The sequence below is a fragment of the Pieris rapae genome, chromosome 16 (genome assembly GCF_905147795.1).
Source record: "Pieris rapae chromosome 16, ilPieRapa1.1, whole genome shotgun sequence".
Taxonomy (NCBI): domain Eukaryota; kingdom Metazoa; phylum Arthropoda; class Insecta; order Lepidoptera; family Pieridae; genus Pieris; species Pieris rapae.
Genome location: NC_059524.1, coordinates 2,044,366 through 2,060,233, shown reverse-complemented (window position 1 = coordinate 2,060,233; position 15,868 = coordinate 2,044,366). Strand labels below are relative to the sequence as shown.

Below are 15,868 nucleotides of genomic sequence, written 5' to 3'. Positions count from 1 at the left end.
GATAATAATAAATTGGTTCGGATGTGAAATACTTCAGTAAGCAGTTAGTTCCACACCATGTGGAAACAACAACCAAAAACAAAAAAAACACACCAAAAACACTCAGTTGTGGAACGACGGACGTCGAGGCAATACGGCGAATTTCGTATTCTGCCTCGACGTCGCATGATGATACTCTGCAGGTATTAATCCGTGGTGTGCGGTAAAATCTGCGTGAAAAACGCTCAGACCTGCTACTCACCTAGTACATCTAACTCTAAATGACGTGATGCCTCGTTTCAGCCATCCCAACTTGTCTAGTAAAATTCATAAATCTTTATAATTCTGAATACGTGAATTTAAATTCAAACTTTTAAAAACTCAATCCTTTGTTTCGTGCTGTTGTGTGTATAAGCTATCGTAACTCGAAAACCGGTAATACAATTTGGATTTTAGAAAGTGAGTTGAAGATCATTTAAAGAATATACGAGTTTGAAATTTAGCAGTTTGTTTTGTTTGGATGTTTTTGAGGATATATAAACGAAGATTTATGTTTCACATCTTTATTAAATACAATTGTAGTCAAGTGCTAAATCAATTAAGATTCGGAACTTCAATGATTTTAATAAAAACGATTTTGCACTTTGGCGTCTTAAAAGTTATTTAACTTAACTTAACCTCGACTTCTAAATGGCAAATTTAAAGGACACAAGTTAGAACGTAACATTGCGTAGAAAAGATTAATTGGTTTTGTAATTCATCGAAATCAATAAGAGAACAATATATTACCAATTTATTCAATTTCTTAAAAGAAAAACAAACCTCTGCCATATCTTAATGTTTAAAGAACTTTATATCTCATTACAAAAAAAAATATTTACATGAGAAACTTAATATTAATATGTATATACGAGCGAGATACACGTCGCCATTAGCCGTCTCAATTTTAGTCGACTGTATCTTACATTAAATACCAAAAAAAATTATTCATTGATAAACAGAACAAAAAAATATTGACTACAACAATATACACGTCATGATCAAATTAAAACAAAACTTTCATGATCTTACTTAGAATTATTTTAAAATCAAATTATAAGATAAAAAGTGAGCCATAAAAATATTCCAACTTAAGCATCTTTGCTGACATTTTCGTCCTCTTCAACCTGTTTTCCGTCCTTGCGTTGTTCGAAGTACATCCAACTGCAAAACATAAAAAATAATGTTTCTATACATATGATTGCGTGTGGTGTTGCGCTGTGCAAATATAAATCTGTGTGCAAAGTACGTATCACAAAACCCCAATTGAACGGGTGCAAAATTCTGATCACCTACTTGCTATTAAGAAATAAGAGACTAGTTCAAAAGATTAAAAGAATGAAAAAAATCTTAGCTATATAGCTTATAAAAATCTAGCGTCGGCTATGTTTACAGTTAAATATGCGGTTTTGTTTAATAAACAAATACACAAATAGCATAACATACAGAAGTTTAATATTTCTGCATTGATCTCTTGACAAATGAGATAGATCTCTTTATCACATTTATCGAGATTTTTATATGTACCATATTTTGTGTTCTATCGGGATGTATCTATCTGCCTTTGTTTATACTATATTTATACTCTTTTATTGATATATTTGATTTGTTAATAAAGTCATATCATGAGCGTAGATTACATCCTTATTGTACATAAAACAAGGCATATCTTGTCAGTTGAACTTAGCTACCAATTCACATTTATGCAAAGTAATAAGAAACAGTTTTATGAATGGGTCGAGTACCTAATAGTTAATAATAATGACAGAGTCTTAATGTAACGTGTAATGTTAATGTAGTCCTCGAATAAAGGCTGTTAGTTTTACTAAACACGGCGTGTTTGCCCTCTTAATACAAGAGGGCTCGCTAGTACGTTGCCGGTCTTTTAAAATTTTATTGTTGAATTGATTTGGAAATACTTCAGTGGGCAGATAGTTCCACATAGTGGATCCAAAAACGCTTAGTTGTGGAACAACGGACGTCGAGGTGATATGGGTGGAATTGCGTATTTTGCCTCGACGTCCGATGATGAAACTCTGCAGTTATTAATCCGAACAACTCATTTAAACACACTCCATGGTAAATGCAGTAGATTCTTTAAAAAATACTTTTTCTAAAGAAGTTAATATTGCTCATAAATCATCTTTTAATTGTTAAATAATAAATTATTTAAAAAGCAGTTATTATTAACTAGATCTTGGTTACGGCAGCGAGTCTATATTATCTATTAGTATGTATTGTGACATCTAAACGGTCAGTCAAGCTTTCTCCAATAAACACTATTTGCAACTGGTTTCGTAAATATAACCATTAGTGAAAGGAAATACGTGGTATTGACTTACTGATTATTTTCTAGAAACATGAAATACAATAATAAACATTATTAATATTAAACTAATCATTATAAAGGCTTTCTGGATCAATTTAAACTACAACTGTCTACAAATATGAACACATTTCTTCGTAATAGAGAATTTCGTATCGCTATAAAGAGTGTTTCCATATGTGGATTTTAATGCAAACTAACCAAGTTGGGCTCACATTACGGGGAGATTCTCGTTATAAAGGATTACGTTATAAAGAGATTACACTGTATATTATTTGGTAAGAAATAACAATCAAAATCACTCCAAATACTCAGCTACTTTTAATGCTACAGTATCTCGCTCTTACAACTTAATTACTAGCAGCAATTAAAATATTGATATATTTTTTGTATATCACGCTCTTGATGAGGTGTAAGTTTCTATCTAGTTTATTTTACTGTTTGCTTGTATTTATTGTTTCCTTGGTTCGTAAAATTTACAATCGAAAGTTAGCATATTCTGTCACACATAATGGCTTGCAAATTTGTCTTAAAAAAAATATTTAGAAGTTATATACATTATGAGTCATATCAATTAGTCGAGTATTATATTATTTGTGGAGATAAAACATCACATTATTTAAATATATAATTACGGTATCGAATTAATATTATTTATGTTATTATGTTTAACGCAAATAAAAATTAATACATTAATACATCTTTCCATTTATTGTACGTGTATCAAACGTCCTGTTATGTATCCTTATGTACATATATAGTAAAAATATTATCGTATTGGAATAGAACAACGAAAATATTGCTATCATTATTACACTGGTCAATGTCCTGATGACCCCATTACACAAAACAAATAGCACCCAAAATTAATATTGACGAATCATAGTCAAATTAATTTTTCGAAACAAATAATAGACAAATTACTTAAGCGAATATTTCAAATAATAGTATTAAAAAATCAAATATTTATAATTTAAAAATACAATTAAATGTATTAATTATATGCAGCTATACTTCGATTTTTAAATAAGTAGAATTCTGACAGCTATCATTTTTTGACATGTCAGAGATGACAAAAGTTTTGGCCAGGCACATTTTTCAATTTTAATACAAGTGTTAATCTGAGTTAATCTACATACATTTTCTTTGTTTGTCTTTTGTGAATGTATGCATTTTGTTATGGACAGTGCTCCACATTACAAGAGGTTTTGCGGCGAGTGATAATTACGTCCTCTTTCACCACAAACAGTAGAAAAAGTACAAGTTAAGATAGATATTTTTTTAAACTTGGAACTAGTAGGCAGTTATGCCAACTAAAGAATAAAATAAAGTAATTAAAGCTAACTCAATATGTTGTTTGTCTTGAATTAAGTCACTTGAGTAAGGTATATATTTTTGTAGGTAAAGCATAAAAAATACGTAGAATTTTTTTATATAAGTTTATGTTTTTTTTTATGTATTTATATGTTTGGGTAAAATTTTCCCTTTTTCGGTGGAGAATTTTTTTAGTAGCAACACTTATGAAATGTCAGAATTCTACGGAATTAGGGTAGTATTTATAAACATTTCTAGTTCTAGATTATCAGTGAGGTTATATACATGGAAAAAGACAAAGTCTTAAAAAGGCTTCATCTAAAGACACTATATATTATATGGCCATATTTTCCAGATCACGATCATGGTGCCACGATCGGTAATCTACGACTTCCTACAGCGATTGACGTTTTGTATGCGTATAGTATAGCATCGTTTTGTTCCACTTATAAACATTTGTCACTTTCAAAACTGTCATTCACGATAAAGAGGTCCCACTTGATAAAAATGAGTATAATATGTATATCTGTATTCTGTTTATAATGATAAATATTGTGTAAGAATCTGTTTGTTAATTAACAAACAGTTAATACACTACTGAGGTTCGATTGCAATGAACTAAAGTACTCTTTGCCTCTTTTTATCTAAGCGTAAACATAATTTGATAAAAAGAGACAAAATAGTGCTTTTAAAAGAGTGCACATATTACCCAAATATAGCGACTGCGGGGACAGTCATAGCAGCTCCAAGGAGAAACACAGCTCCCGGAAGAACGGTGAGCGTTGCCATATAGACTCGGGAGTATAGTGGTCCATACACCAGAGGCATCATCGCTTCTGCGAGCCCGAATAAAGAGTTCACCTTACCTGAAATAAAACAATATTAGTTCATAAAAACAATATTAGATAGTCCATTAAATTTAAGCAAGACCAATAAAATACATTGCAATATGGAAGAAATTTTAGGAATCAATTTCTTCAAATGACACTTCGGTTTAAGATGTCATCTGTCACAGTCTGATGTCAATGCGAATTTCGACTGTGCGCAGTCGTCTTGCATTATATGATTTATAAGTGCGTTAGAATGATGATAGAGAATATATTCCAAAATTATTTAAAGCACAGTTAACAAGCATTTGTCGGAAAGTCTGAAGGAATTAACTCTATGAATAATGTGGCAAACATTATGCCAATTTTAATGAATTAAACTTCTAAACTTAGAACTCTTATAGTAACACTTTTTTAGTCAGGCGATATTAGACGTATACCAAAGAGCTATGGTGCGTTTATTCTTTTATTTTATTTCAATAAAAAGGATAAGGTAAAAAAAGGGTTAATAAGAGAGTTTAACAGATAGAAACTTTGAAAGATTTAATAAAGAGTTAGGTAGAAAAGATTGGATAATAGTAGCTAAGATGAGAAATATGTACTAATATACATTATACATAAATTTATTGTATTATTTTTGCTTAATGCTCGCCTTTTTTTATTTATAACACTAAGTATGATCATGTACCAATGCGCCCGCAGAGCAGGTTTTCTTTATTATACTGGTTGGGTTATACATAATATTATGCAATAACCAAATAAACGGGTAAATCAGTAGGGCACAGTGAAGTATATAGAATTAAAAGTAAAAAGGCATTTATATGTCTAAATATCTTTCTTCTAACATCCATTATGTTGCGACCTGGTAGTAAAGGTAAATTAAGAATAAATTTAACATCTTTTGTGTTGACGTTTATAAGTGTACTTGTTTACCTATATTAATAAAGTTATTTTGAGTTTGTTTGGGCCGTGGGGTTAAGTGTACAGGTGCTCATTCAAGATTAAAGTACTCGTAATTCCAGAGCTGGTGATATTATATAGATTATTGCTATACTGCGACGAAATGCTGCCAGCGTTAAAGGTACATTGCCACAGGGACCAAACTTTCTAATTATGTTTTAATTATTAAAAGGCCGGCAACGCACTCGCGAGCCCTCTAGCATCGAGAGTGTCCATGGGCGGCGGTATCACTTTACATCAGGTAAGCCTGCCTGTTCTAAAAAAAACTTCTTATTATTACTATGTAAAAATATTGTCACTACTTAGTGATAATAAGTTGTCATCATTATAAAATTTAATAAAAGTAAATAAAATGATTTTATTAAGTATCTTTAAGATCCAAGATAATAAAAATTAATCGCTACAAATAATATTAAACATCCATTTAATTCAATGCAAGAATGGTTTTTGCTTATTGATATTTTAGATTCACTTTATAAAATTTACAAACAATTGCATCTTATTGTTCAATGCCGTGTTGATGTGCTTTGTGCATGACAAGGGCGAGAGACCGTTGTCTTTCAAGGCATTGTATAACGTGTACAATCCTATTTTTGTTAGATATAGAAAATATTAGCAAATGCGCTCAGTACTATGATTTTGAACTAAATAAATCAGGGCCGAAACAAACTTTTATTTTGATCTGATATTACTGTTTCTCTTTCATTATTATCATTTGTCTATCTAATAGGTGATTACTTATGTCTGACACACGTCGTCGACTTTTTGCGTCTAAGGCAACCCGGATTTCTTCCCCTTTTGAGCGATGATCAATACGCACATAAGAAAAATTGAGTTTCCATTGGTGCACAACCGTTCACAAAAAAATCCGTTTTATGAAAATTTATTTTAACTTCATAATGAGAAAATGTTCAGTATTTTACTCACTATATTTATTTTAGTGGAGCAGTGTTGGCGTAATGGCTTCAGCGTGCGACTCTAATACCAGAGGTCGTAGGTTTGATCCCCGGCTGTGCACCAATGGACTTTCTATGTGCGCATTAAGCATTTTGCTCAAACGGTGAAGGAAAACACCGTGAGGAAACCGACATGTCTTAGACCCAAAAAGTCGACGACGTGCGTCAGACACTGGAGGCTGATCACCTACTTGTCTATTAGATTTAAAAATGATCATGAAACAGATTCAGAAAGCTGAGGCCAAAACCTAAAGAGGTTGTAGCGCCACTGATTATTAGTATATTTATTTTAGTACATTTTATATAGAACAGGCTCACCTGATATCAAGAGATACCATGGACACGCTCGGAGGCGTCTCGCAAGTGTGTTACCGGCCTTTTAATTAGTACGCTTTGTTCTTAGAGAACCTTATGTCAAATTAATTCTTTTGGTTGTGGACAGTAAAAAGGGCCTCTTGAAACACTCAGTATTGTTGTATGTCAGTACAGGTGGAATTTCGTATTAGCCTAGACGTCCGATTGTTTGTCTAGTCTTTAAAATACTTTTTTACGAGAGTATACTATAATACTATAAGTAACTTACCCAATTCTTCGCTTGTCACAAGTTTTGATGCAATGGATCTCATAGCTATGAAAGACGTCCCGTTGAATATTTCAACTAACGGCGCTAAAAGTAGAAATAATAGTAATTACTCAAACGTAATTCATAATAATGCTATCAAAAATATTCAAAATGAAGGCATTTTGCTTTGCCGACTATGCCACTCTGGCGGTAGACATAATTAAATGATGATGTGCTTACCAATATAAATTTCGGTGGTAGTGGTAGCAAAAGCGAAGATGAAAGATGCGAGGATTTTACTGGTACAAGATATGATGCCCACCACAGAGTCATCTAACTTCATGAAATCGCTGAAGATGCTGATAGAGAATAGAGTTCCTGAAATTATAACATTTTGTAATGAATATATTTTATTAGTACAATAGACGCCAATTAGAACTGAACCATCAACAAGACAAAAGTCTATTTTACGAGCAGTACAGAATTTTGCAGACCATGTTGATGGTCAAAATTGTAAATGAATTTTCTCGTGAAATTGAAATTTCCCGTGTATTCTTGAGAAAGATTTTAAAGACGTTTATACACCAGTATTCTACCGATATACCGTTTGATAAACTAAGAAATCCTAAGGAACAAAACGCCTGCAGATATTTGTATGAAAAAATTTACGTCTGTATTGGCATCATCATTTTCAATTTACAATGTCGTTCCTGAAAGTACGTGTGTTTCTAGAAATTTATTTAAAACGTGTCAATATGTTCTAATTATAAATAAATAATAGGAAGATTTATACTATGACTTACCAACTAAATTAGTAATGATACTATACGTGCAGAACATGCTGAATTGCACCTCGTCCCAGTTAAATCTGTATCTCATGAACAGATAAAGCACGTTCATTTCACCTAGAAAAGATTTACATTATTACTATTAACACAGAGTCTTACGAAACGCTAAGTTTTGGCTCTAAAACTATTCAACCTTCCAAAACCTTTACCCATAGGTGAAACAATTTCAAAGCCACGCAAACATCTACCCGAACGAAAAATAATTCGAGATAAAAGTTTGTTGGACTAGAGATGCTCTTGACCAATCACAGATATACGATTCGTTTTTTGTTTTACGTTTTGCCAAAGTACTTAATTCAAAAACTTTTAGAAATTGCTACGCGTCATACATAGTCGTACAATTGTATGAATGCAGAAAGTAATGTTTCGAGTAATTAGCAACATTTGTATTTTTACACTTCAGCTTTGACCTCGCGATGATACCCGGTACAGTAACAGTATGCGCGTGGTCAAAATAGAAAGAGTATTAGTATACAGAGTACAGCAGTGCTCAATCTACATTAACGCCTACAGAAATATAGAAAAATACCTCTTGGATTAAATTACTAATCACATAAGTACTATTTCCCGGTAAACACGTGATTCAACGAAATTGTTTCAAAGATTAAAGCATCCTTTAATTTTCCACTTACAGCCATTTTAACATATTTAATGTTGCTTGACAGGTTTAATAACTATATAATAGTACTAACTAGTAGAATTTAAAGAATACAGACGAAAACGCGTCGCCATTACGGCAGGAGTTAAATTCCCAATGAGGTTAGGACTAGGCCCGTTTCGAAGGCTTTTTTTCACAAAGCTAAGATTAAAAATGATGATCTAGTCTATGGACCTTCTTTTATTAATTAAAAAAATTACAACAGATTATGTAGCTATGATTCATAAATTATCTTTAAACTTTTACTTTGCTGCATTTGATTTTTGTAAAAATTGATTATAAATAAAATAATAAAAAAATAATGAATACGTTTAGTCCTTATTAACTTTTGCTTCCGACTAAAATGAAACGAGTGCCTGATCGACACAGACAGGAAATTCTGTTGCTAGCATATTTATTATTATGCCTTGCGGACTATATTTTTCTGTACCTACAAGAAATTTTTTATTATCTTTTTCGATTAAAATTAAATCAGTGGCGCTACAACCATATTAGGTCTGGGCCTTATATTTCTATATGTGTTTCACAATCATTTGTCAATCTAATAGGCAGTAATCAGCCTCCACTAACTGCGACACGCCATCGACTTTTGGGCTAAGTAAGCGAATCTCTGCATCAATAGAAAGAAAGTCTATTGTTGCAGAGCCGGGGATCGAACCAGCTACCAGCGAATGAGAGTCCCACGCTGAAGCCAACAAGCAAACACTAATCGTTTCTATACTTTTTCGATTAAACGTAATTCATAATAAAATATAGCTATTCTTATTTCTTTTAGTAAAGTCTACTGTTGTGTTAATGACGAAAAATTATCCGCGATATGCTAATTTAAACAAAATGCTTACCATGAAGAGGTCCAAATATAACGCAAACCACAACGATGAGTAGGGAGACTCGAAGCCTTCTGCGACGAGGTCCACTTCTGAAGGCCACTGTGAGGGTCTCCCGTACGTGACCAACGTCGAAGAATGAACATATCCATCCCCGACATCCAACAGGCTGTACCTGAAACCATAAGCCTTGCATTTCTTATATGATCAAAAGTCAAAAATCATTTATTCATGTAGGTAATACTTCTAATTTTACATTTATTCGAATCGGTGGAATGTGTCTATTATATATTTTTAAACTGAGTCATTCGTGGAATTACATTCTAAGGTTTCTTATGCTAAGCTAAGAAACTTTTAATGTGGGATTAAAGCTGTGCCCAAAATCGATAACGACTTAAATAATTCGTTTATTTATGTCGGCAACATTATATGTCTGAAATGTAGAATACGCTATAGTCATGCACGGGATCAAACAATTGTTACAATAATATCCGAAAATATTTTTAAGTTATACTTCTTTTGATGCGTTAGAGATAATGAGGGTAAATTTTTACGATGCGTAATACAAAACCGACACCCTGAAGTTAGCTGTAGTCAATATTTTAGTTTTTTCTATTGTTAGTTTCGTTTCTTCTTCAAACGGAGAATAACATTTTTGAAAAGATTTTTATCTTAAACAACGAAGTATAACTTCTAACGCGTGTACATAAGTACACATACGTTTTTTTAAATGTTTCTATTATTAAAAACAATACAAAATCAAATCTATCGTTCCAGAGATTTATTTTATAAAATGTAGAATATAATAGACAAGAATCTTTTATATTGGGTTTTCTCTCTTTAGAGAAGAGATCGTAAGGGTACAAGCGCATAGACACTAATCAAAGATAATATGGCGCCTGGCAGACAGTACCTACCGGTGACCCCAAAACTGGAGATATCCTCACTCTACATATAAGTACCGCAATTCTGCAAGGAAATGCCTGCATTAAGGGTACTCTGCCACTGTGACCAATTTTTTCAAATTTTAGTTTTATAATAATTTATTATTTGTTAGCGGCCTGTTCTCATCTTCCATGGACAATTTCTAATTTTTTAACATTTCTTAATAACAAGATGATATAAAAAATGCCTTTATTTGCGTCCTACATAAGACTATATTAAGTACTAAAATACCATTTAGTAAAAGTTAAAATGTTTCGAAGAATTTTAGATATAGATTTTGAGGTCAATCTTTCCAAATCATTCCTCTTTATAATATTAGTAAAGAAATGACATATATAAGAACTGTAAGAATTTCTCTAATGCGACTTAAATAAGTTAATAAAGAAAAAGTTATTTTTTAATGACAGCGAGAAAGATTCTGTATAGTTATAGTTTTTGTCCATATATTTTATATTAATTTATTTTTCAAATAATATCGCTAACGTAAACTAGACAACAGAGTTTCTTTTAGCATTTTCCAATCTGTAAATAATCTCTAGAGCTGTGTTTGGCTAATAGCTTGAATGTACGCCTCCCAGGCCTGAGGTCGGGCGTTAAAATCGTGGCTGTGAAGGAAAACATCATGCTTTCATCATCAGGCAACATCATGAAGCGAAAACTAACTAATTTTCTATCCTTCAGGCGCGGTTTGGTTAAAGTGGATCGAGTTGGGGCAGACTGGGAGAGTTTTAATTAGATGTACGTAAGGAAAAGGAGCTAATCTCATTTTTCATAAACATTTTCTTAAGAGTTATAACAATAATATTCGCTTCTATCGATTTACGCGGATACTACTAAAATCATCAAGAAATCGAAAATTCGTTTTCACATTCCACTAACACTGGCAAATCAATAAACTGGATAAGACATTGTAATTTAGACACCTCTCTGAACCTCGTACTCCCCTCGAATTTGCGTAGCGGCCAATTTATCACTTTAGACATAGGACCGAGTACGCGAGAATGATGAATGATTCGAGTACTAAACCTAAGCTTCCTATTAACATTGTCTCACGATTGATTCCGTGTCACTTGTGAGGCATATAATGGCGTTCCGGGATTTAAGATTTGATAGCAGTGTTCTCAATCAAGGTTATATTCTCGGTACCATATTTCTCGCAATACATCATATTGGCTTGTTTGCGATATTTTAGTGCAATTAGGATCCTTAGATATTATAAATTAAGCAAAACCTTCTTATGGTAGCTACTACATAACAACAAAATAAACATATAAAAATTTCAATAAAAAATAGCATATTCAACAAATACTTCCTATACTATTGCTTTTATAGAACAGGAGAAATGCTTAAGAGGTTCGCCGGATGTTAAGTCATACAGCGATGGACAATGGCAAGCGATGGAAACCTTGCAAATGCGCATCGGCTTTTTAATAATTTCGCTCCGCTCCTTTCTAAGGATCCTAACTTTAAATAGAGTATAGTGAAATAGCTAAAAGAAAAGTTACTTTTTTTTAAATAGTTCTGCGGTATTATGCTAGTAGCATTACCTACAATTTATTTTGCTTCCGACATTTAAATTAATTTCTCAACGTCACTAAAAATGTTTCTATATCATAAACACATTGTATTTCCTGCTCTTAATTCTACGTTTTGATTACTTTTATTATAAATGATATGCCAATTAGTAAATTTATACTCGAAATATTCTTTAGGCTACCTATTAATTTTAATGTTATTTTAGATAATTTATCAGGTTTCACAACAAACATATGTTTATTTTTTATTGTAAAAATAGCAAAAATATTTTAGTAATTTTCAGTAAAAACAACTAAGTAGGCCTCTCCTCAAGTGGAAATGGGCTATGGATATGGCAAGAGGAACAGGCAAGTAAAGCAAGAAAGTACGAAACTGGTGCCCATGGCACGGATGGATAGACCAGATTTAGGAAACAGCAGGTTTTGGCAAAGAATTGCACTCTGATGTCTTCAGAGTGCAATTCTTTGGAATGGCGGCATTTAGAGGAGTATTCCAAAAATGGGTACACAGATAAATAAAAAGATAGAGATAATATATATAAAACAATGTTTGTCATTGGAAAAAAAATTGGCCTATTTTAAGGTAAACTTAGTCGTTCATTAGTTTATAGACCACGAAGTTGAAGTTTCGTTACTGACCGACATTTATTTTAATATAATTAAGTTCTTGAGTAAAATTTATACGTCTAAGCAAGTCTGACAATTTTTGTATATTTATCTAGATTAATTATATTCCTTATGCATAATTTTAATTAAACTGTAATATAAATTATAATTGTCTACATGTTTAAACCATAGTTAGTCTTTACGTATCGTAAATTCGATGGATCTATTATCATCCCAAAATTTCCGCTCAGTAATATTAATTTAATAAATTGTCGCACCGATACGTAACCACAGGTGGTAAGAATATAATTGATCGTTATTAATTTAAGCCAAAACATTAAAATTCAATTTTATTCGTTCCTAATTCTTATTAATATTTAAAATATCACCAAGCCGTTAATATCATACACATATTGATATTTTATATCTTTTATAATTCAGTGTTACTTGTAATTTATTTTTGTTGATTGCTGCACTTCTTACGAGTTACCCTTATTAATTATTTTTTTAGTTTTACCTTAATTGCCTGGAACAGATCGCTTGTTAGCATTAGGGCCGTCCAGGCATCCCTTACAACTTTTATGTTAATTGTTTAAATAAATAAATACAATGATGTACAACTTTTCTATTAACTTAATCATATATTTCTCATTGTCATTGGACTAGTTTTTTCTTCGATTACTTTGCAAATCGGATATCCACATAATGAGTTTTATTTATGTTTATTCGATGTAAAACTTTACAGAGCAATAATGGATTAACACATTTTGATACTTTGATAAGTATAACATCGAAAAACATAAATTTCATGCTTTGCTACGTTTGGAATAAGAATGTATATGTTTTATTGAATTGAGACTCCGTAGGCTGTCTGTATATACATATATAAATAATACTGGTCAGTAATAACAATAGCTATGTTTTAAATTACCATAAAAACATACGTAAACTTACCCGCTGTCGTTCGTGAGAAAAATCAGGATCCTTTAATCGGACATATCCATAAACAAAACTTGTCACATACAACACATTTGATATCATAAATATGCCATAATATCCGATTTTTTGCAATAAAATACCACTAAGGGACATGCCAATTGGTATTCCAAGGGACATGCATAAATTTGCTACTCCTACTCTAAATGTCCTCATCTCTTTCGTGGTCACATCACCGATGTAACTGAACACACCGACGCAAACGGTTATCCAACCACCAGTCAACGATGGAAACAGATCTGATAGAGCCGTTATTTCCAAAGGCAGTTCGTAGAAGAAGTATGTATTCAATATAAAGCACGTGCAACATAAAACCTCACCAACGATCGGTAGAAGAATACACGCTTTCCGTTTTCCAGTCTTATCGCTCCATGAACCTACGAAAAGTACTAAAATACAAGGAAACGCTGTCTGCACGATGTTCTTCCACGCTTGAACGGATGCTGTCAACTTCTGCACCTCCGATTCTTCAGTTGTATAGTTCTCTGTCTGTCGTCTGTTTAATGCTGAACACACTTCATCACTGTAACCGAGATTCACTCGACAGGCCTTTTCTAAATTCAAATTTTGAACAGCAAGCCCCGAAAACACATTGGACATTATGTAACATGCTATGATAGGTTCTACTGTTATGTTGGATCGTATAGACAATAGTTTTTCTTTAACACTCGATGCTTTAGACTTCTCCTTCGCTTCTTCCGGTCCATGTTTTTCGGCGTTAACACTAATTCCATTCATGATTCCGATGATATGATTTAGTCGACCATGATTGTTATCACACGGCGCTATTTGTTAAAGTTTTGATATTGTGATCACTTTATCTCAGGATGAGGACTGAGTCTTCTTTTCTTGACTTGATTGAACGGATACGCGTTCGAGTGGTGCCATTTACCAATTTGTTGATATAGTGTGAGGCAGTGTCAGCAGAGCGGCTGTGACCGCGGGACTGTGTCGACAGAGCGCTCGCAACCTTGCTCGAACCACCGTTTATCCCATTAGCCCAATGCCTGTTATTGTAAAACAGTAGGTGGATATTATACACGGTCAAGGTACGCTGTTTTTGCAAGGAACGCGATACGTCGACATTTTACTCCTGTCTTTAACGCCTGTGTAGAATTGTAATGCATTCAATTCATTTTGACGTAACCATTTAGCTTTTGTATTTTTAGTACAAAGTGATATAGAATTTAAAGTCTTCTCATGTTTTAATAACAAAAATTCGTATCCTACAAGTAAACAACGTAATTTATGAGAAATATAAAAACAGCTTTCTGCTCAAAATGTAATTAACAATCGTTTCATATATGAAAATATTGCTTTGTATTTAAATAAAAACCGCATTGTGATCTGTTTCAATCGCAGGCAATAAATCAGTAACGTATACTAGTCAAACACAATACCATTATCAGAGAATTTTTAAATGAAAATATTCGCGAATATACTAAGTTCTGTATCGAAAGTTACTGGCTTTATTTATTGTAAAAATAAAATAACTCATATATAATATAGTAACTTAGCATAGTGAACTTTTGGTTTACTTACTTGTCGAACGCCGATCTTAAGGGTATGTGGAGGGCTGAGGTGTTATTGTATCACTACCAATAGAGAGGATATTTTGAGAAATTGAGATGATTAGATGATGGTTATTATTAGAGTGAAAAATTTGGTATTTTAAAATTAATTAATAATAATAAAATACACAGTATTTACAAGTTTCAGTTTATGTTTCAAAAATTTACTTACTGTGTTTCCTTAAAAAATCCCAGTAATCAAAATAAAACTTGAGTTTGTTTGATTGTTTATATTTTTTTTTAGAATTAAACCAATTTAGAATGGCTAGGGTGGTGCACTTTCTCTTTTAACTGTACATCTTTGTTTATATTTTGTGTAATAAACTGTTTCTTTCTTTCTCAAATCTCGTGAGGTTGAGCGATACTTCTTACATAATTTTATCAAATTCATGTATTACTTATAAAAAATAGTTTGTGCTTGATTAGAAAATTCGGGAAATCACTATTATTATTTGTATTTTCCTGTAAATATTCAATCATTACAGGACTTTTGTCTTCTCAACTTAATTTATTGGATATTTCTTGAATGGTTTGTAGTGAAATTATCTTAATGTTTATAAACATATTTTCATTGACTCAACTTAAAAGTCAAAGGAATTCCTTGATTAATTTAGAGTATTTTTAGTTAAGTTTTAATTCAAGGTACCACTTAAAAGGTTGTAATATTCATTAACAGATAAAAAATTCCTTTCAATCTTCATATTGTATCGTACTTTTAGCAACAATTTTAGTTATCTAATGAAATCTAGCTGATAAACTGATTCGGAAACTAGGTGTTACTGGGACAAAAATTCAAAACGTTTCTGTCACAAAACTAATTATTTACAATAATTAGTTTTGTGACAACAATAACAGTATTTAAACGCAGTTTAAATACTGTTATTGTTGACTTTGCGGTTGTCGCTTATTCAGCATCAGA

At 32.1% G+C, this 15,868-nt stretch overlaps 1 protein-coding gene across 1 annotated transcript; it reads right to left on the bottom strand.

The window, feature by feature from the left end:
- Positions 1-919: 919 nt before the first annotated feature.
- LOC111003217 (proton-coupled folate transporter-like) lies at positions 920-14,330 on the bottom strand. Its single transcript, XM_022273618.2, has 7 exons — positions 13,337-14,330; positions 9,312-9,471; positions 7,767-7,868; positions 7,204-7,341; positions 6,985-7,068; positions 4,368-4,524; positions 920-1,182 (listed from the first exon to the last, which is right to left on the bottom strand). Exons 1-7 carry the CDS (start codon positions 14,114-14,116, stop codon positions 1,110-1,112), a joined length of 1,494 nt encoding a protein of 497 aa, XP_022129310.1. The 5' UTR covers positions 14,117-14,330; the 3' UTR covers positions 920-1,109.
- Between the last annotated feature and the right edge of the window lie 1,538 nt (positions 14,331-15,868).

Coding starts and splice junctions, on each gene's coding strand:
- LOC111003217 (XM_022273618.2), bottom strand. CDS start 14,116: ATGAATGGAATTAGTGTTAACGCCGAAAAACATGGACCGGAAGAAGCG. Junction 7,342..7,766: donor TATCATTACTAATTTAGTTG/GTAAGTCATAGT, acceptor TTATAATTTCAG/GAACTCTATTCTCTATCAGC. Junction 7,069..7,203: donor TACCACCGAAATTTATATTG/GTAAGCACATCA, acceptor TTCTACTTTTAG/CGCCGTTAGTTGAAATATTC.